Raw genomic sequence first — 22,527 nt, 5'->3', positions numbered from 1 at the left:
AGGTGTGAGAGTTATCAATACCCCTGAACTGATGAAATGTGCCACATCTTGTTCGCAGCCCGTTCAGAACGGTACCAACACCTGGATTCGGAAGAAGAGGAGGACACTAATGATGATGATCATGTGGAAATTCGGCAGTTTTCCTCATGCTCGCCAAGGTTCAGCAAGGTAGGAGCATGCTAGCTTATTGAAAGAAAAAATCTAGAGAGGACGCAGTTTCATTGCTTTGTATGGGGTAGATTTTAATCATGCAGATGATACATGGGAATTGCATGGTGTTTAATATTCACTGAGGAAAGAAAAAGCTGTGTACAATGTTTACTCTGTGATAGTTTGTGGCCTGTTAGAAGGTGAGTGACAGAAAAATTGGAGAATGAAATTTTATATTTCTTAATGTTTCACTAGTATGCAGAGTACCGTGGAAGTCTCTCCTGCATCTGATACAGTTTGATGCTTTTACCAATGACTTGGATGCTGGCATAGGGAGTGTCCAGAGCGTATTTGCTTTGAGCACTGTCATTCTGAAAGGGTCTTTCAGAAGGTGACAAGATGGTATTAGGATGAAAATTTATTCTGACCTTTTGGAATAATGGTCTAAGATCAAAGGGATCCCATGCAGTAAGAGCACAGGTGAAGTTTACACCTCCGCCGTTGTTCATTGTCTCAAATACAGCCTGAGGAGCAAAAGCCAGTTGACAATTTCAAAGAGAAGGATCTGGGCATATAGTGCATCATGAGTTAGATGTGCCAAATCATTGAAGCAAAAAGGCAGTTACCGTAGTGGGAGAGCACAAATATTTTCTTTAAGGCAAGTGAAGAAATCCTTTCCATCTGCTTGGCAGTAGGAGGGCCATAGCTGGGGTACTCTTGTCCTGTTCTGGGCAATGTTCTTGAAAATAAACACAGACCGGTAAAAGAGTCCAGAGGAAAGCAGCAAGAATGATCCGAGATCCACAAAACATAAACCTTAACGTGTTTCCAAATACATAACGGCCAGAAGGAAAGGAATACATTGGTCTTCCTGTTCTACCCAGAACTAATAAGAAATGATGAGCACAAAGGAGGTACAGGGTAGATGGTAAGGAAAAGTTTCCAATGTTGAAAAGTAATTAAGCGCTGGCAGGCGTGGGCTGCCTGGGGAATTAGCAGAATTTCTATCTCTGGCAACTTTTAAGAAGAGGTTGGAGAAACATCTCAGGTGTTACAAGAGAGCTGGTTCTGCTCTGAGGGGGGAAACGGACAGGAATCCCGGAGAAGGTCCCCTCTAGCCGTGCTTTCTGGGTTCAATTCTTTCTCAGGTGATCTGAAATAACAAGGTGGAATTCATAGAGTCCTAGAAATTCTGGACATTTCAAAGTAGCAGTACCGCACTGTTAGCTTAGATAAAATAAAATACGTTTGGGGAGGGGCAGAAGGGAGAATAAGTGCTGTTTTGAGGTCAGCCTGCTCTACAAATTGTGTTTTCCTCCTCTTAATGAGATGAGAGTAGGAATTTTACTAAGGCCCTGTGAAAGATGCTTCATTTTTTTCTGATAGTTTCTTCATATTTCCACAACTGAAGTCAGTTTTGAAGCACCAGTTTGTTCTTCTTTGTCCTCAGCTGGGCTACTACAGTGCTTTAAGTAACAGTTACCGTTAATGTTACAGAGTTGCTCCTGATTTGCATCACCAAAAGTATGTTTAAAATTGGACCTGAGGATTAGTTGGGGTTTTGAAAAAGTTCTCATGAGTACGTAAGGGTTTCTTTTTCCTGCCTTTTCTCACCACGAGTATTATTCATCTGTTATGTTAGACTGAAGCTTTTCTTTAGGGTTCAGTGTTTTTGCCACAGAGAGAAAAAGTTCACTTTTAATGAATTTATTTTAAGACCTGGAAAATTATACAGCATTTGTAATGTGGGAGGCATAAAAGGCTCATTATATTTTGAAATTCTTGTCTGACAATTCAGCCATATGATTTATTAATAGTTATCTTGTTGATGCTCTGAATTTTTAATAACATTATTTTCATTAATCTCTTCTTATGTAAATTAGGTCCACAGTCAAGTGTAGTTTTAAAAGGATAGATTTTTTTGCTTAATCATTTAATTATTTAAAGACGGCTGTAAAACCAAGAAAGGGACTTTCATTAAGCTGTCAGCATTATAGTAGATTCCTTGAGGAGGGCAGGACTTTTTTGTTCTGAAACAAGCTTGGGGCAATGCTGATAGACTGATGATAATGAAATGGGGTCATGAGCATGATGCCTATCATAGAATTGGATTTGTGTAGTAAGATTTCAAAATCCAGATGCCAGCCTTCAAGACTTACGGAGCCTGCTTTAGCAATATCTCCTCTTAGATTTGAGAATCATTAAAAACAAAAATAAAGTAGTTTCAAAAAGTCTTAGTATTTCTGTGGTGTGCTGGGCTGTTTTCAGAGGAGAGGTGTTAGGTACTGTTGTAAAAGGCATGTTTAATGTTTCCGAAGCCTCCTTTTTTCCTTTCCTCCCTGGCACACTTTGGGCATGTCACATCTACACTGTTCATGCTTTCAGGATGTATCTTCCCTTTAGAGAAGAGATTATGCCCCTTGATCAGAAAAAGCCATGTAGGTTTGTTTCCTCTGTACAGAAGGATCTTTTGCTATATGCAGGTGTACAGCAGCATGGAACGTCTTTCCATCCACGAAGAGAGGAAGACTCCGCCACCAACTAAACGGAGTCTGAGTGAAGAAAAAGATGACCGACTGGACAGCCTCGGTGGCTTGAAGAGTCGAGACCGCAGCTGGGTGATTGGGTCTCCTGAAATGTAAGTTCTGTAGAACTAAGTCCTCTGGTTTCTTACAGCATCTAAGAAAGACTAACCTGTGCTAAAACTTTCTATGACCTGTGTTAGGACAAGGAATGCTTCCTATGGTGCATTTCTACAGGTGAAGCTGGGAATAAATAGTTGAAAATGGATGTGTAGAAGTGATACATCTAGTTAAGTACTAACATCTAAATTTGTAGCAAATACTTCAAATTAATTTGAAGGGATTCTAATGTTAAGTAAAGCTTTCATTTGTGGAAACACTAGTTGCATGAGAGAGGTACCAACAGAAGTTTTTTCTTAAACATCAGTGAATCCCAAGTCTGATGTTGCTGGAACTTTACCATTTGTCACAAATTAGAGAAACCATTAGGAAAATCCAAAGTTTCTAAAGTTCAGAACACAAAAAAATTCTTGTGTTCTAAAGAAAGATGTCAGTAAAGTATATGAATACTCGGAGTTCGGATACCCACTATGTTTCTAGCATAACTGAAATAATTGCCAAACTTCCCTTAAAAAAGGAATATCTCTCATTTTGTACAACTCCTCTAAAGCTTTTACACTGATGTTTGGCATTAAAAAGATCATAAAATGTAGTTGTGATCTAGTTTGTATGATTTCATTAAAAAAAAAACCCAAACCAACAAACGCCAAACATTTTATAGATTACACTCTTAACTGATGTGCACTTCATCTCACATCAGGCTTTCCTGGCTTCAAATTTACAGCAACTTTGAAAGAAAAATTTATCTAATTCCAAAAGGAACATGGAGAATGATTTGCATTTTGTAATCGTGATTTTTATAGTATTTAATATCATATTCATTGTACTGTATTTTTCTTTGGTTTTATTCCTTCCTTTCTTAGAAGCTTAACAATGGAATATATTGGAGATCAAAACTCAGGTGGTGCCTCAAGCTTTTGCTGTTTTAAGTCCTAATGATGTAGCTGGGTCTCCTAACCACTTTAAGTTGGCTTCAGCTGTGTGAGTTGGGTCTGTGCGCTATTTTCACCCTTTAAAGTTAATTATCCCGCTAACTTAATTGAGGGGCTCTGTCTTGGTTTTTCTCTTAGATTGCGTAAGCGCTTGTCTATGTCCGAATCCTCACACACGGAGAGTGACTCCAGCCCACCTTTGACGGTCCGCCGACGCTGCTCGGGGCTGCTCGATATGCCTCGTTTTGCCATCTCTGCCGAGGATGAGGGAACCGTCCTGAAAAGGCCACAGTCTGAGGGGATGCTTTTATCTGCTGTGCAGTCGCGGGAGGGGCTGCCGGTGCCCATTCCAGAACAGCCTGTGGAGCAGGAGCTGCAGCTGGAAGGTGATGCTGGACCCACCACCCCCTCCACAGCTGTCACCAGCGCCTCAATGCTGACAGGTACATGCTTGGTGTGATGCTGTCGTGGTCTCCTACAAAGCCATGTTAGCTTGCACACGTTAACTCTGTAAAACTGTGGATTTGGATGTCAGGTGATGTGCATGTCTCATGCTCAATGGTTATTTTAGTATAGTTTTGTGGATGCGCTCGCCTTTGAAATAACATCAGTGGTTTAATCTCTTCCAAATTACATCTTATATTTCAGTCCTGTCACTTCCAATTGATTAAGGTCTTCTCAAGCTTGAGACCCATATGAGCTATGCCTATTAAAACCACTGGGTGCCTACCAGAGGCAGCGTTACTTTAACCATTAGTCAGAGTAGATCACTGCTGAGTTGGAGCTGAGAATATGGGTGTCTGCCACACTAACAGACACCTGCTTCCTATGGTTTTATTTATCAAAAAAATGTGGAGTAGAGACTTGAAATTTGCTGGGGGAGTGGGGTTTGTGTCAGGGACGTGCTACTTGCTGTCTCAGCCAAATATCCTGAAATTTAGCCAAGTTACAAGCTTCAAAAAGTGCAGCCTGAGTTAGTAGCATGGGTCTTAGAAGTCAGTGTTTGACTTCTCAGAAGCTTTGACTGTACTGCGGCCATTCTGTAGCACTGGGCTGAGCTGGACATTCCCTGTGATGGTGCCCTGGGCTGCAGTGGTGCAGGGCTGGGCTCTGGCTGCTGCAGTGTGCCCAGCTCCTGCCCCTTCCAGGGCACCGGGCAGGCAGAGGGTGAAGCTCCCTGTTTCTGAGAACAGAGGAGGTCAGAGCTGGGAACTGGTGGGAAGTAGTGAGGAGGAAAAAAAGGAAATTTGGACCAATGGAACAGAGCAGGGAAGTTGAATTGAAGGTTGGCAAGATAGTATTTGAGAAGGAAGGCATATTTAGGGGAGGAACTAGATTGTAGTGTTGAAGAGCAAGGACTAACTGGGGAAGAAAATAAGAAACAAGTTGCTGGGAGAAACTGGGACAAGCAGGCAAAGTAATTGTGGATGCATTGAGGATGGAAAGGAGAGGAAAGGGGTACTGAACAAGGAATGAGAATGGCAGCAAGACTGGACAAGAACAAGGTGAAGGGCACTGGGCAGATGTGGTGGTGGATTGATAGCAGAAGGTGGAAATGCCTTAGAAGAAATTTGCCACCAGGCTAGAGTAAAGCCAAAGATTCCCACATGTCATTATTCTTCTTCTGCAATTCAGTCTGTGAAATTCCTTCAAAATTGTCCCGTTCCCCTTTACAGCTCATCCTCCTGGTGCTGCCATCATGTACTCCATTAACCCATAGGAGAAGGTGCAGGGGTGAAGGAAGTACGTTGCCATGTACTTGGATAACATCGGTGCCACAGTGGAACCCTAGTTTATTCATTTCATACTAAAAGCCTGGAAACATACCACTAAAAATTGCAAGAACACTTTAGTTGCAAATTTGAATATCTTCAAGTTGAAATAGGCAAAAATGAAGCTTCCGTGGGCAGCCTGCTCCCCCGAGCCTAGTGCAGTAGAGCAGTCTTTAACCTAGCACGTGGGATTCAGGGTTACATTGCTTCAGTGTCCCCAGCCTGCAAAATTAAGTCACAGGCAGGGAACTGCAAGAAAGGAATTTAATTCCTGTCACTGTCTCAGAGTGCTCTTCTAATGTATATCACAGCCTTTTCACACACAGCCTCCAGTTCTGGGTTCCTCATTGTCTGGGAGCCTTATTTGGAACTCTGTGGCTATTAAATGTTGAACAGGCATCTGGTACTGAGATCTATGGGAATGGTGCTTTCAATTTTTATTTTCGTGGTACTTCCTGCTTTGCTTAGTATGCAGAGCGGTGGTGCCCACTTAAATAACGATGATCAATGTTTTGTTCTGTCCTCATTGTTCAAAATGTGGCCCTTAGGCTTTATTTATTGCACACTGCTTAAAATTTGCTTTTGAAGACAGAATGATTAATTTCCCTTGTGGACTTGCTGTGATGCTCACCACTTTCATTTCTAAGCACCCTGTAAATTCTAATTAATGTATTTTCACAGTGCCCCTTTAAGGCATCAGATGGGGAACTGAGGCACCAAGCTTGAGTACAGCACCCCCAGCCCCCAGCGTCTGCTATTGTTACATGCCCAGTCTGATTTTCAAGATTACTTTGCATTTTATAGATAATTATAGCAAGTTAAGTAATTCAAGACTAAATTGCAATGGTACACAGAAGGGGGCAAATTAAGATTATCTTTGCAATCCACATTTTTACTTGCCCTGACTTCAGTACCTTAGTATTCTCTTGAAGTGGGGGGTTTATGTGCAGCTCCAGTAGAACCTGGCTCTTCTATTACAGGCAGTTTTAACTTAAAGATTGACAGTTCTTGCTGATTGTAAAAATGGAACGCTTCCCATAAACCTGTTTTCATCTGTGAACGATCCCATTGAAATGGTTTGCCTGCAGAACTGCACCCGCAACTTTCAGATTCGCGTAACTGCTCCTGAGCAGCATGATTTCATTAGCGAGCTTTTCCAACAGAATAGAAGCCGCTAATTTTCTGTATTCAGAATAACACCGTTTCTGTAAATAAAAATTCAAGCCCTGGGGTTTCGTCTTAGGAAAATTTACTCTTGGACTTCATGTAAACATGACTTTGATTTAATGTATTTTGCCTGTAGGGGAATAGACTGTTAGGAATTCCCTGTGGTTCTAATCTGTTTTAATTTAAACTGTAGCTGGGAGCACTGCAGATTTCTGTGATCCACGAGCTCGCAGTAATAGCAATGAAGGCCCAGACTTTACCACTCCAAAAGCCATCAGCGATTTGGCAGTGCGGCGGGCACGACACAGGTTGCTCTCTGGGGAATCAGGGGAGAAACGTACCTCAAGACCTGTCAATAAAGTGATTAAATCAGCATCCGCTACTGCCTTGTCTCTCCTGATTCCCTCAGGTAAGAAATGCCTTGGGTGAGGCATTGTCAGCATCTGCAAGCGCTAAACAAAAAGTCTGCAGACAGATCCTCCCCCTTCGATCTCCTGGAATAACGCCGTCACTGGCAGGAGGGGAGAGATCTAACTTTTACAATCGGTTTAATATTTACTACTCGGCAGGATAATGAATACTGCTTTGCCACAGATGGGAGCGTTGTGTGTGTGGTCTGACTGCAGCTTCTGCAAATGGCAGCTGGGCCTGATTCTTTCCCAAGTTTTTAAATTGGCTTCTGGCTGGTCTCTAGACAATGGTGCAGCAAGGAGGTAGAGAGACACGGAACTATTTTAACCCTCCAGGTACTACTTTTGGCGGGTGACATGCTAACTACGGCGCTGTTTGGGAACTGAACGTGTCCGGTGCATTCATGCACCGGGAAGTTTCAGTAACTCCAGATAACTTGGTTGAGACTGAGTGCTCAAGAATTCCGTAGCGTAGGTAACTCACAGAATAAGTCAACGTTGAATAGCTTACCTTGTTGGCCCGGCTCTGTCTCCAAGTGGAGCCAGACCTTGACAATTCCTAATGCCAGGTGGTAACTTCTAGCGAACAGCCCAACCATGCTGAGCTATGGCAGACTGGTTCAGCAGGAGGCTCTCCCCGCAAGGACTTCGTCCCTCTTTCCAGAGGAGAAGACCATGCTGTATTTCCAGGGCTGTACCTGTTCCTGCCTAGGTGGGAGCAGGAAATTGCAGCTGGGCCACGAATGCCAACCCAGCAGAGGCAGAGCAATGCCAGCCTGCCCCTCTCAGCCGGGGAGCGGGAGGCAGCCATGCAACTGCTTCTTGGCACCGTTGTGGTGATGCACATTACGTTTCTTGTGGTTTGTGCATTGGTTGCTTTTCAAACTACAAACTCCCTCATGAAAATCTAAAATGCGTATTTAATCACCCAGCAAAGATTCCGCCAGAGCTGCTCTCATCTGCCAGGTAAATATGTGCTGGGTGATTCAGCAGGTGTTTCTTAATGGATTAGAGATTACCTTTTACAGCTGCATTTAATATTCGTGCTCTTTGGGTTTGTTTTACTGATGTTGACCATCTTCACTTTAAAATGAGAGTTCTGTGTTTGCTTTGTATTTTTAAAAGTGGACGTTGTTTTACTAGCAAGCAGAGTCATATAGTTTAGTTGACAGCCTGGCCCTCAGCTGTTCGTTTGGGAAATGCACTCTAAAATACACTTGTGATGTTGTTTTTCAGTAGCAAAGTCCCTGCAGTAGCTAATTTTTTAGGGTTAAATATTTCTGCCCCTGGGAATTTAAAACACTACCGAAACTACCTAGATGTAGTTGTTGTCCGATTGCCTGCTGATTTCTTTGTGTTAATACTAACTGATTTTGATTTATCTCAGCACCAACGTGTAACTTGCACCAAGATCTAGAGACTATCTGATCTTTTGGAGGACAATAATATATTGTAACCTTGCAATGGGGTGTTCCAGGATTGTGCCTAGAGCAAATGCTTATGATGGGTTGTAAATCCCTGAAAGAGAAGTATTAAGCACTGTGACCCAACCATAATCCTAGGCAAGCAGTGCTGCTGTATTAAATACACACATCCGAATGTACGGTTTGGAAACTGCTGATTTTTGTATTTCGAAGCATGAATTAGTTGAAGCTGCAGGCAGACCCAGCTCTGGTGAAGACCACCAGCTTAAAGAGCATTGAGAGAGATGGTTTCCAAGCTGTTCTCTAACAATAATTTTCTCTCTTTTGGAGGCCTGGTTTCCTAATTTTTGCCCACCTTTGTGTCATCACTGTAGATCACCACACGTGTTCTCCATTGGCCAGTCCAATGTCACCTCATTCTCTATCCTCCAACCCATCCTCGAGGGACTCCTCACCCAGCCGCGACTTTTCTCCTGCTATTGCAAACCTGAAACCACCAATCATCATCCATCGGGCTGGAAAGAAATACGGTTTCACTCTCCGTGCCATTCGCGTCTATATGGGTGACAGTGATATCTACACTGTGCATCACATGGTCTGGGTATGTCTCTGTTTTTCTAAAAGGAGTACCCTTGGGGCCAGAAGTGCATTTAGCTGGGGAGGTGGGATTTGGCTTTATAAATTGTATTTTGCCACCCGGTGTTCTCTCTCCTTATTAGGACCCAAAAATATCTTTTTGGGGTGGGGGAAACCCTTTAAAAGAAAATAAATAAATAAATAGATAGATAGGTAACAGCATTTTGGGTTTTACCTGTAGCGGTTTTCAAGCCCATCACAGAACCACAGCGACCTTTCTTTCCTTCTTTCTTCCCTGGTTACATGAATCCACCTTCTTTCACCTGCAGCACATACTTTAAAGCATGTTTCTGTGTACATACCCTCTTTCTCTTTATTGGGGTTGTTGCATGAGGGCCAGTCGTAGCTAATTTATTCAGACCCGTGCTAGCGATTGTAGCCTGCTTCTGATCAGTTCAGTCTGCTGGGGTTTTCCAAGCAGTCGCTTGGAATTGATTACAAGCCTTAAAGCATCACTGCTGCTGTGCTGATTGCCTAGGGATTTAGCTCTTGGCTTAGTTGTCTGCTGTGCTGGAAGGTCTGGTTTCTGTGTCTGTATCTCTTCCTTCCCATTGCTTCTGGTACTTTATCTCTGTGTTCCTTTTTTGTTAACGTATCTGACTTCTAGAAATGATCAGTTCCCTGGAGCAGTGTTGTCTGAGTTGTGTAGTTAGGGAAAATGGTGGTTAATTCTTTTCCGTGTTATCTCTGTGTTCATTAGACAATTTGGGCTTTGTATGCTTTGGTCGTTATTTAACACGTCTTCTCACCTAGAAAAATAATCTGAAGCTGCAATTTTCCCTTGCTCCTCTCTGCTTTCCTTGAAAAATGCTGAGTTTACCAAGATACTGATTTGTAGTCTTTTCTGGCTAGAGGGAGAGCTGCAGAATTCTCGAGTGTATCTGTCTCCTCGCTGCAGAGGAGGCTTACCTTTCCGAATGGTGAGGGGGAAGGCACTGTGTTCGCGAGGGGAAAGGTCTGCTGTAGGATAGGTTAGTAACGTGTGCGAAGTGGAAAAAGAAACTGTGTTCAGGATTCGGTGTAATACAGGCCCCCCGTAAACACAAGGCACAGAGTCTTATTTAAAAGTCTGTTGGCTGCTTTGGGTTCCAGCGTGTACATGGAAGGATGCTGGATTTGGGATGGCAAAGAAATTGGAAAAGATTGAATGCTTGTCTGGAAATCAAGAGTATCTAGTTAACATTCCCAAGTGCTGAAAATTTTTGGAAGTCTGTTAAGCCTTGTGCTTTGGGAGGAGCTGGTCTCTTGATCAGCTTAACCATCCTGGCTGGCTGCCTTGGATCGGGAGAAGACTGGCAGGATGCTGGGGGAGGAGTGAAGAGTGCAGATTTTTTATGCTTGGCTGTGCCAGTCAGTGGTTTCTTTCACCCTTCTTTGAAGCAGCTGGTGCTAGCTGCAGCAAGAGATGAGGTGGATGGGCTTTAGAGTCTGATCTGGCCAGCAATCCTGTACATTCCTCTTCTCAAATCAGTCATCCCCTTCTTGTTGCCAGCACGTGGAGGAAGGTGGTCCAGCGAACGAAGCAGGTCTGCGTGAAGGGGATCTGATAACCCATGTCAACGGGGAGCCGGTCCATGGACTGGTGCACACAGAAGTGGTGGAGCTGATTCTGAAGGTATGGACTCGGCACTGCTACATTTTGGAAAATATGAGCCAACTTGTTTAAAATGCTGTAGGTATCTAATTGGCATTGTCTGAAATACAAATATGTACATGGCACCTGGCCCTTGTTTTGCAAAAACTCGTTGCTGCAGCTTGGTCCCTAAATCTCCAACATTTCTGCATTTAATTTAAGATGAATTCACGTATGTTGTGTGAGAAATAAGGACCCATCAGATATATTTTTATCAGCAGGAGAGACAAAGGTTAGTAAGATTTAAATATACCTTTCCTCAAACATCACTTTAAGAAACAAATATCTTCAAAAATTTCCAAATTACTTTTATTTTTTGCCTTTAGGCTGTGCTAATGTTATTAGCTCTTAATACTGCTTTCTCAAGGATTATTCCTAGTGGTATTTAAAAGCAGCTTTGTAATGGTTGGTCTTAAATTATCCAGTTAAATGACTTGCGTTTTGATACCTCCTCTGAGCTGAATCCATTTATGGGAATAAAACCCTAAGTTTTGGACTGTTCCAAGGTCTTTAGGACTGCAAACAGAGGAGCAATCAGGATTTTTTTTTTTTTTTTTAAGGTGAGCGAAGCAAGCCATGCTCTGTTTTGCAGATAGATGCCTGACACACTCACATCTGCCATCAGTCAGAGCACTGGGAATAGGATTGGTGACAGAATATCACTTTGTTCCAGTTTCCAAGTTTTATAAGTATTAAATAGAGGCAGTTGGGCTGTCAATGGGAGAGGTCAGATACTGTGTTCTGTCTGCTCTGAAAAGCTTTACCTACCAGCTGGGGTCTGAGCTAATCATTTGTGAAAACCTGACTAAGAGGGCTCTCTCTCAGCAATTCCTTAATAAGTGATAGGTGGAAATGCAAAGGCAGAAATGGAGTTTGACAAAGGATTGCGAAATGGCAGGCAGCAATAAACTCGCAGCCTACCTGCTTAGCCTGTGGATCTGCTTCCAATAGCCATGTTTTAAGCGATGTCTCTGTGTCTCGTTTCTGACAGAGTGGAAATAAAGTGTCCATTTCCACGACGCCGTTTGAGAACACATCCATCAAAGTTGGTCCAGCTCGAAAAGCCAGCTACAAATCCAAGATGGCTCGGAGGAACAAGAAGAGTAAAACTAAGGATGGTCAGGAAAGGTTTGTTTTGATGTTTCTCTGTGAAAATTAAATAGTAACCAAGATAATGTAAGAGAGATCTTGTCAAATTAATTTGTAGGTAATGTATATCAGCAGGTATGTCCTTTAGTTCTTTTTTTTTTGTTTTCTTTTTCTCTTTAACTGTGCCATATAATTGACTGAAATATTCCGATAAAGGTAAAGAAATCATTTTGGCCTGTAAACAACTTTTGAATGCTTTTCCACAGTAAGAAGAAGAGTTCTTTGTTGAGGAAGATCACTAAACAAGCATCACTTCTTCACACCAGCCGGAGTTTGTCTTCACTAAACCGCTCGCTGTCTTCTGGAGAAAGCGTGCCTGGCTCTCCAACTCACAACCTGTCTCCTCGGTCACCAACACAGAGTTACAGATCCACTCCCGAGTCTGTACACTCAGGTAAAAAAAGAAACAAAACAAAACAAAACCCACCAAAAATCCACACAAACTGAAAAAAAACCCGGAGATTTTTGCTCATTGATTAATTTTTGAGTTAAATTCACAGCAGCAGGTAGTAGGTCTGTTTGTAAAGTGACAACTGTGATGTTGATTACCTTAAGGATGGGTGTATTCTCATTCATTGATTTATTTTAAAATGAAAATCCATACATCTTTTCACATTGATGCAAATGAGTATTGTAAGTTGCAATGTTTTTGTAGCAGTTTGACACATTTTCTATATTTGTTTTGATTCCTTTTCTCTGAACTGTGTGGCGAAGTCATATTTGAAAATTGTACCAGTTGATGGGATAAAGAGATTTGCATCTTGAGAATAGCAATGAAACACATGGTTTATCTGCTTGGATTTTTTTTTTTTTCCAGAAAAAAAAATTCTGATAGCAGAGTGTTTCTTCCTATATTCTGGTGTTGTGTGAAAATGATGTGCATTTTCCATCAGAAGCCATGCAGTATTACCTTATAATATTATTGCAGTGCTTTGTGGTAACATGGTATTTTATCATGACTTTGCATGTCTTATTTTTAATAATTTGTTTTAATGGCCAAATAGATATTAATCTTCTTTGGGGGTTGTTTGTTTTTTTCCCCTCTTTTAAGTTGGTGGCAATTCTTCCCAGAGCAGCTCTCCTAGTTCCAGTGTTCCCAATTCTCCGGCCAGCTCTGGACACATCCGACCCAGCTCTCTGCATGGACTAGCACCAAAGCTTCAAAGGCAGTACAGATCTCCAAGGCGTAAATCTGCGGGAAACATTCCTCTGTCACCACTAGCTCACACTCCGTCACCCACCCCACAGTCCACATCACCTCAGCGCTCCCCATCTCCTTTACCTGGACACTCAGTTGGCAGCTCCAGTATTATTCAATCTTTTCCAGTAAAACTACACTCCTCTCCACCACTGGTGAGACAAATTTCTCGCCCCAAAAGCGCTGAGCCCCCGAGGTCTCCTTTGCTGAAGAGAGTGCAGTCAGCCGAGAAACTGGCTGCCTCGTTGTCCTCTTCCGAGAAAAAGCTGGCTTCCTCACGTAAGCATAGCTTGGATATCTCTCACTCTGAATTTAAGAAGGAGATGCTACAGAGGGATCCCAGTCTCCAGAGCTTACAAGAATCCGTGAATGAAACAACAAGTGGCAAACTGGGGCTAGCAGAAAAAGGGATGTTACAGAAGCCGGGTTCACGGAAGCTGGGTGCTATTCGACAGGACAGGGTGGAGAGGAGGGAGTCTCTGCAAAAGCAAGAGGCCATCAGAGAAGTAGATTCTTCTGAAGATGAAACAGATGATGGTTCAGAAGATAGTCAGGATGGGAGAAGACTGGACAAGCCCCCTGACAGTGGAGACCAAGGCTCAGATTCTTTTAATGAGGATACAAAGTTTTCATCTAAATTGGAAAGCAAGGACAGTATTGAAGATGATGCCTTTCTACCTGAAGATCCAAAAGGTACAGAGGATTTGCAGAAGGGAAATAATCAACAAGCCAAGCCTGTTTCGGAGGCACGGCAAATTGGTGTGCACCCTCCCCCATTAGAGGTCCTCCCAAGAACCTCTCCAGAAAAATTAGCTGATTCAGAAAAGCCATTCCTAAGCTCAGAAACAAGTGCAAAAGAACATAAATTGCCAGAAAACAAAACTTTTGAGTGTTTTGGTCCAAAAGACAAGTCTTCTGAAGCAATCAAAGATCTCGGGAGAACTGCAAGTACTCAAAAACCGGTAGATCACACAGAACATATACAGTGCCCATCTATCAAACTCCTGGAACTTGAAGAAGGTGACTCTTCGGGGGCCTCGTGTGGTAAGCTTGACCTGAAAAATGCTCTGCTAACAGAAAGCAGTCAGAAAAAACAGGATTCCAAACCTCTGCTGGCACTTTCTTCGTGGTGCACGGCAAGTGTGAGCACTCCTCTCTCGGTAAGCCCCGTGGATCTCGGCAAGAAGGATCACAAGGAGATGCTTCAGCCTGCAGAACAGCACAGCACCTTATTTCTGTCCCCGGGAAGCGCAAGCAAAATGTCCCAAAAAAGTCCTAGTCCTGAAAAGCAGCCCAGCTCGTCCCAGGCAGAGAGTGCTTCAGCCACCAGCAAGGTGAGCCCAGCAGGTCCTGTATCCTCCACGCTCCTCGTCCCCAGTGCGATTGAAAGAGCTCTCTCCGTGTCCCAGTTAGTGCCACTAGCTCAGAGTGTGTTAGGCCCTTTGAAGCTCAGTATGTCTGGTTCTGGAGAGGTGGAAAAGAGAAAGGATTTCTCCCATTTGGGTACCTCCTGTAAAGAAGAGAGAGATTCGAAACAAAAAAGGCAGGAACCTTCACAGGTAGGAGTGTGTCAAGAGAAAGCCAAACTATCTAGCACAGACGGTCTGACCACAAGAAGCGGGTCCTGCGCGGAGTCGTCAAACTCAGCAAAGCCCTGGGAGGCAACGTGTCCCGTGGTGGCAAAAACGGAGGCAACTTTTTGCAGCGCGAAAGCGTCAGAAGTGCTGGGAGGTAGCTGCCAAATCACTCCATCCAAAGAGCTGTCTCATGCTCTTGGACAAGCAGCTCTGAGAGCCTCTCCCCTGCCAGATGGCAGCACAAGGCCCTGTAAAGAAGGGACTCTCTCGCAAGCAAAAAGCAAAGAGGTTGGAAATCAGTTAAAAATACAAGACTTTCCCCTGTCACATGATGGTGCTGTAAAGAAAACATAGCAGCATCCCTGGTACACGTGGACTGGAGCATTCTACGTTCAAAATAGAGACTGCATGTTTGAATTTTGTAATATACACTAATATAAAATAGAACTTGTGTACATCTATTTTTGGGAGGGTTTTTTTCATACTGTTTTTTGTGTTTTTTCATCCTTGCTATTCTATTTTTGTACACAGTAATGCTTGCCGTTTGAGGTCTCTTTAGAACAGGGTATCTTTAAAGCAGGGCTTAAGAAACTGTTGATATTTTTTTTTTCCCTTCCAGACCTCTTATGTTGCCTGAGTTTAGGGCCTGTTTTGCTCTTCCCTCTAATCCTGCATTTGTTTGAGATCCCAAAAATCCTGAGGACAAAAAAGGCAGCTTACTTTTAAATTTCTGCTTTTCAACCTTCTTTCTGAAATGCCATTGAAACTCACGGATTTCAAGGGTTTTTTTCTTTGACGTTACCATCTGATGTCCTTTGGCAAGGAGAAGAAACTACTCGCTTGTCCTGTCCAAGTTATTCTGGAACTACAAACCCTCTTTGGTGCAAGTAAGACCTCTTTGTCACCATGTGCATTCACAGTCCTGCACGTGTCCGTAGAGGATACAGAGGCAAGGGGCTTGGCTGGAAGGCTTGCACAGAGAGATCCCCGTCTTCTCTTTAATCTGAGTAAAAGTTTTTTTCAATGGAATTATCAGAAAGAGAACTCTCCAATCCGTAAGCTGTTCTTTGGGGGATTGTTTTTACTTATCCTTTATGGGACACATGGCAACTTTTCCCTCTGTTTTTTAAAACTTTTAGTGATGTTTTATCTTCTTTTCTCTGGCTTCAGTTCATAACTTGCCCTGCCTCAGAATAACTGACCCCGGGAAAGGGGTGCCTTGTAGGGTGGTTTTAAAGTAGAGAAATTTGTAGTCGCGTGTTCTCCGGTATGTCTCGGGCAATGCTATCTCAATGATAAATGACCTTTGGAGACTTTTCCTTCTCTTGGTGAGTCTAAATAGGTAGGGATTTTAAGGTGTTCCTTAACATTTCTGAATTGGGGCTTGGGAAACTTGCTGAGTTTTCTGAATCTGCCCGTTTTAAAAACAAAAAATCCTATGAAGAGTTCAGACTCCTCGAGTTCTGTGGACAAGCTGCAAGCAGACTTCAAAACACATGTGATATTTTAAGATTTCAGCTTTGATAGCTAGATCATTTCCACTGCTGAGCTCACTTTCCATTAAAAAATTACTCTTTGCTCTTAGGTTTAGACATTGCTTTGCTTTAAGTGTGACCGACTCTGGATAACAGTGCTCTTTGCTGAGGATTAGATCAATAATAATACACCAATAAATGTGTCAAGTGGTGATACCTATAGCACTGTAAGGCGTTTCTTCATCCAATTAAAGGTTCCTCTCAATGAACACTCCCGTCATTTGTCCCAGATTGTGCTCAGCTTTTATTCTGGTCTTGTCTGAGTGTATCTCCCTGCGGATCACCCGCAGGTCTAGTACCCTGCTCACTGGCTTACTCTGTTAGAAGCAGAATGACTGTGCAACAGTATTTCAAGCTAAACCCTGCCTCTGCTGGTCTGATTTCATTACGCCGTCGCCTTCTTCATTGTCTTGGCTTTTTCTGAACTTGAAGTTCTGATTTCCTTCCCTAAATGCAAATATCTTTTATATAGGAATGTATTTTCTCCATCTCTTTCAACTTGATTTCAGCTCAATCCACAAGTCACAAAAATTCTGGAATCTCACCCTGCTTCTTTCTGTATAACTGTTGTTCCTCCCCCCACCCCCCCATTATATACTTGATTTTGGCTGCTTGGATTTCATTTCTGGACCAAGTTTTGGTTTGGTTTGAGCTTTTTTTAACATGTTTAAATGAGTGTTTACTCCGTGTGTCTGTGTGAACATGTACGGTGTTGTTAATACATTAACCAAAGCCTCACTGCTCCCAGATAACACGTTAATAAATCTTGCTGTGACGGTATTGAGAGCAGAGCCTGCTGTGCTGTCTCTTTGCTCTTTTTCGTGGAATTCATAGGCTACTCGTATACACTTGGTTTGCAATTATAAACCGCAGTATTTCCACTGCCTTCTTAGAGACCTGGCTATCTCCAGCCTCTCAAAGCACTCGTGTTGATGAGCATCATTCAGTGCTGATTTGGAGCAATAGCAAGTAAGGAACAGACGTGACAGGTTCTGGTACTTATCTGATACACTTCTCCCTGATGGGTTGATCCGCTAAAAACTGGCGGAGAGAGAAACAAGGTCCGATTTGCAGTACAGTGTATGATTAAATGGGCAGGAATAGCGAAAAATTGATTCAGCATCCTGAGTGTGGTAATTACAAAGACAAGCTTTAAGCTTATCTCCTGAGAGCACCTAACCTTGGCAAGATGGAAGTCTCTGTGTAAATTAAGTAGTGAGCCCAGAGTTGCATGAGGACGTGGTCTGACCTGGCTGGTCCCTGTTTTTTTTCTCCCTCTGTGAATGTGCTCCTGGGGTATCCACAGGGCTCCGTGTTTAAAAAACGTAAGGGGAAAACCAACGGCTGCTCTTAGGGGAGAGGGTTGGGAAGCCTGGCTCATCCCACAGGGGCTGGGACCTGGGATGGGACCCTCTGAGGATAACAGCTGTATTAGCTGCTGACTCCCTCCCTTTGCAGCTGGTGGTTCCAGGGCTGAATCACAGTGTTATCCTTTCTTACGCATAACAAGAGGAGTGAAAAACCATGCTAATGTCACAGCTTTTGATGCTTTTGCCTGAGCTGGGCAGAGAAGAGGTGAGGTATGTGTTTTGTCGCCTCTTTTGTAGCTACAGTGCAGAAAGCAATCAGTGCAATTTGAAAAACCCTGTTTTTTTGGAAGCGTTACCAGGAAAGCATCCTAGTGAAGCCCTGTAGCCCCTGCTCCTCGTCAGTCCTGCAGTTTCCGTCTGTGCGCCAGGTGCCCCATCATCCCGGTTCCACCTCTGTCAAATTTATATGATGCACCTTAGCAAAAAGTTTGGGCAAAAGGACTTTTTCTATAAGATTTTGATAAACTAAGTAGATACACCAAGACTTATTCCTTGCTCTGCTAAGAATTGCTGAAATACCTTCTCAAATAAGCTTGCAAAATGTGTTGGGGAGGAACGAGATGCTGGAAAAAACTGTGTGTGAAGAGTTGAGTGTGTGCCCCAGCGCAGGATCAGGCCTGTGGTACCCAAGTGAACCGTTCAGCAAGCTGAGAACTTGGCCTCCGTAGGTAACCCAGAGGCAGCCAGGCAGGAGGTCGAAGTTGCGTGCCTGTGGTGTGTGTTTGGTGAATGAGCCGTGCGTGTAACCATCCGAGTACACCGCTTCCCTGCTTCCTTTCCCTGTTTCCTTCTGTCAGCTGGATGTGTCTCCTGCTCCCCATCCGTGTTGGGATGACGGCATCAAAGCTGGTTCCAGACTCTGCACCTCCTCTCTGCTCCTGCATCCAGCCGCCGCATCCTTGCCTTGTGCCTCATTTCAGTGTTATTTTTCCCTTTGTCTCTTACTGTTGCAAACTAAGAGAAATGGATATTTATTGTAAATATTAGACTTTAGCATTGTAACGGCCACTCCTGGGTCCGAATGTCAGAGGCCTTTGGCTGCTAATATACTAAAGAGCGCTTGCTGGGGGGAGGGGGAGGGGTGACCAGTGGTTTTGGTTGCCACACTTGCATTAAGGTGTGATTTGGAGTATTTTAATTATTTTTTTTTTCTTCTTCTTCTGAAGAGGGGAGGATAAAGTCTATCTCTGGTTTTCTCTTACTGGATGTGAAGGATAATTCTGTACTTCTAGTAGAAGATTTGACAGAAGTGTGTGTTTACGTTGTGTTCGATTACCTTATCCAGGTGGCTGTGAGAGCTCCGCCAAGCTGTGTCACTCAGCACTTAGCTAGATAAGAGAAAGTGTGGAATTTCTGTGTTTTTAGAAACTTGAACAATTGCCACATAATAGCGGTGCAATAATTTTTATTCATGTTGTACCTGCATGTCGATGTTCAAATCCTCCTCCAAAATAAATAACTTTTTGGTTTTTGGTTTTTTTTTTTGTTTTTACATAAATTCAAACTTGTGTGTGTCTCTTCTTCGGTCTCTCCTTGTCCCGCATTGCTGGGGGTGGCTGTGCCTTCGACCCACCAGCTCAACTGGCTGCTTGATGGAGCAGAAAGTCGCCTGCAGTGTGTGTATCAGAGGGGATCTGCCAAGCTCTTTGGGGTTTTCTTCTCTGCAGGCCAGCTGTATCGGATAAGCCAAAGCTTTCCACCCTAAAACTCAAGCCCAGAATTTACCATCCACCACCAAGAGTCCCATAAGTGTGACCCTAGTGCAGGGTCCTAACGGTCAGCCCTTGCTAAAGGGGCAAAAACATCTAAGTCATGACAGTTAGCTCAGCAAGGCAAGGAAGGGATGCGACTGACCGTGACTGACCACAGCAGCCGATGGCTGTATGACTGCGTGCGCAGTAACGTCTGAAGGGTGGCAGCTGGCAGCGGCACAGGTGTGGCATGGGCTTGGATTAGCCAAATGGCTTGAGGCAGCAGGAGCCACGTAGCCCCCTTGTGCACACAGTTATTTAGGCTGTCTTGATAATACACCACCCAAAACCTTTCCAGAAACAGCCCTTTGCTTTTAAAATGTGCAGGTCTGCACTCTCCGCATGGAAAAGCCTTCAAAGGCTTATTCCTGTCTTTGGAAATAAAAGAGCTGGGGAGATGCTGGTGTCTGGGGGGAATTGGACTCCGTATCCTTCGCTGCTGCCAAAGATGCTCAAAATATCCCGTGTCTGTGCTCCAGAGAAGCTGCTGAGCAGAAATCGGGGGTGAAGCACAGCTCCATCCACGGGAGATTTGCAGTGCCTCCGCCGGCGGCCTCTCACCGCGCCGCTGGTCGTCATTGCTGACGTGGGTTCATAGCAGTGACACGGCTGCCCACGCGGGAGGGAGCGCGGTGTGCAGCAGCAGGATGCCATTACACTGCAGCGCTGAACAAAATGGCCAAAGGCACAGCAGGGCTGGCAGCTCCGGCGGCTGCTGCTGGCCCTGTGTGGGGAGCTGGTGCGGAGCGAGGGCTGGCTGTGCCCCCGAGTCCGGAGCATCACGCTCCATCAACACGGGGGGGCTGGGGCTGGGGCAGGAGCGTCACTTTAGTCCTGCTCCTTGGGGACCAGCGGCGATGTGGCAACAAGGGCTTTTCAAATTACATCTTCGTGGGAACATCCAGTTATTCTCCTTTTTGAAGACTTATTCACTAGAGTTTAATCAGGGTTGAGTTTAAAGTCTGCAGCCGTCCTGTAGAGGTTCCCCCAGTCAGAAATAAATTGCTCTTAGTCCACAGCAGCTTATTCTCCCAGAGAACCACACCACAAATAAGGGCCATTTTCCTCCTGAACGATGGCATGTGTGTGGGCTCAGCACACCAGTGCCTGCTCACTGATGCTGGCACCGAGATCTGGCTCCTTCCCCCAGGGTCAGAGGGTCCAAGCCGGGGGGTGTTGCCCAGCTGCCCCCCAAGAAGTGGCACAACAAGAACCAGGAGCAGAAAGTGGTTTGGTGGCTTGTGCAGGGGATTGGCACCTCCGCTGAGCCTGCCCAGCTCCGCTGAGCCCCTGCCAAAACCCTGCCGGGCTGGGGGGAGCTTGGGGGGGACAGCGGTGGGAGCATGGGGCCGGCTTGTGGCAGCACCCCCAGCAGCTGGTGGCTCACGGGCCCTTCCACACAGCAGCAGGAGCAGGGTCCAGGTCAGCCGTGCCTGCAGGCACTTTTGCCTGGAGTTTGCCCCAGGGGTGTCACATGTGTCACCCTGGACTTGTCCCCGCTTGGACACATTCAGCTCACCAGAGTTGAAACCCACCTAAAACCCATTAAAACCCATTGCCTCTCTGGAGCAGGGACGTGGTGCTAATTGCTAGGGGTACTTACCATGGCTGATTGCCCCTCCATCCCTCCTGCTGCCAGTCCTTGGGGACATGAGGGTCCCTGGCTGCAGGTTGGCCCATCTGGGGCTTTCCAGCTGGGAAAACCTGGTTGCAAGAGGCAAAGCAAGATGTTTCAGTGCGGCAGAGGGATGCTGTGAGCCCCAGGGGTGACGTCCAGCCAGGCACAGCAAGGAACGGGATTCAAGGGAGACCTGGGGCATCTCATGTGCTGGCACCCCAAATGTCACCACCTGCACCCAGCATGAAGCCAGGGACACGCACTGAGTGCGGAGGGCTGAGATTTAGGGTGACGTGCAGCTGTCTGTGGTCCCACAGGGTTTAACCCTTCATGTCTGGCTCTGCCCTGTGCAGCCTCCTTCCCCCCCCACCCCCCGACCATGGAAGCCCTCAGGGCTGGCCCAGAGCCACCCCCACCCCCCCTCTTCCCACCTCCATCACGTGCCAGTGGGCTTTGTATTTTAAACGCTGATTAGGGCTGACCTCATATTTCAAAGCTTACTTCATAGTCACTAATGAGGGATTAGGAATGTTAAGCTAATTAACAATCAGTAAACGAGGGCTCAGTCAGCCTTCTCAACCTGACATGCTGTCAATGAATGAGTTATTTGATGATTATCGTAAACCTGCTCAAACAGGCTGGCTAATTCTGATGGGCAGCAGGGAACCCGGGGCAAGCTGCAGCCAAGGCGCGGGAGCCCAGGGCTCTGCACAGCCCCGGCCACCCTCCTCGGGCTCAAGGGTGCAGGCACCTGCTCCTGGAGTCAAGGGATTTAAATAAATAAACAAATTGAGGGGGTTTTTCCCCAGCTGAAATGTATTGAGCGATAGTCCAACCTGCCCAGCTTCACTGCTCTGGGAGAGGCTTTACCTGATGGGCCACCTAAGGAGGAAGTTGGCCACCCCAGACCCTGCTCAGCTCCGTGGTGCGACCAGGAATTCCACAGCAGCACCAGGGTTTGGACCTGGTGACGAGCCCTGGAGACCTAGTAGTCCTTGAGCTCGGCTCATGGCAGGGCTTGCAGCTGCGTTTTGGGGTGCTGCCCCACAACGGACACCCCCCAACACCCCCCAGCTTCAACCAGGGGGGAACTGGGCTGGGAGGACTGTCTGCATCAGCCGGCACAGCAGCCCTCAGAGGGGAAGGGCAGCGCTCAGTGCTCACTCACCATCACCTCCTTAACCCGGGTTAGTGCTGGGTCCTGCCCGGTGCTTACAGCTGGGCCTGAGCAGCACACACAGCTGGGGAGAACCTGCTGCATTTTCTGCTCTCACAGGGGAAATAGGAATAAACACAGCAAAGCCAGGAGTCCGGAGGGGACCAGGGGAAATCCTGCCTTGGCTCAGTGAGACCTGCTGCAGGCAGCAGCAGCCCTGCCCCAAAAACACCCTCCTGTAAAACCTCCTGGCTGCTGGGAAGCCTCCTCCCAGGCCAGTCGCAGCAGCTTGGCTTTCAGCTGGATTTCAACTCCCCGGGTTGTTAATTATCCTGTTATTTTGATTTACTCCCCTTCCCCGCCCTCGGCTCCAGCAAGGAAGCGTGGCAGCCAGGGGACGGAGGGTA

The 22,527-nt window shown here is 45.3% G+C and overlaps 1 protein-coding gene across 10 annotated transcripts in view; it reads left to right on the top strand.

Annotated features, from left to right (window-relative positions):
* The window catches only part of MAST2 (microtubule associated serine/threonine kinase 2), a 192,301-nt gene extending 175,285 nt beyond the window's left edge, over positions 1-17,016 (top strand). For 9 of the 10 annotated variants that reach the window (XM_037404067.1, XM_037404066.1, XM_037404071.1 and 6 more), the window contains 9 exons: positions 59-168; positions 2,634-2,788; positions 3,863-4,167; positions 6,857-7,072; positions 8,872-9,098; positions 10,626-10,748; positions 11,758-11,894; positions 12,122-12,309; positions 12,967-17,016. In XM_037404067.1, coding sequence (XP_037259964.1) covers positions 59-168; positions 2,634-2,788; positions 3,863-4,167; positions 6,857-7,072; positions 8,872-9,098; positions 10,626-10,748; positions 11,758-11,894; positions 12,122-12,309; positions 12,967-15,044 — 3,539 coding nt within the window. In that variant the 3' untranslated portion in view covers positions 15,045-17,016. The remainder of the gene's footprint in view (positions 1-58; positions 169-2,633; positions 2,789-3,862; positions 4,168-6,856; positions 7,073-8,871; positions 9,099-10,625; positions 10,749-11,757; positions 11,895-12,121; positions 12,310-12,966) is intronic. The other variant, XM_037404070.1, reaches the window with a different exon arrangement.
* Positions 17,017-22,527: the final 5,511 nt, after the last annotated feature.

This window comes from Falco rusticolus, chromosome 11, assembly GCF_015220075.1.
Source record: "Falco rusticolus isolate bFalRus1 chromosome 11, bFalRus1.pri, whole genome shotgun sequence".
In the NCBI taxonomy this organism is placed as follows: domain Eukaryota; kingdom Metazoa; phylum Chordata; class Aves; order Falconiformes; family Falconidae; genus Falco; species Falco rusticolus.
Note: the sequence above shows the minus strand (reverse complement) of the source record. Positions and strands in the feature narration are given on the sequence as shown.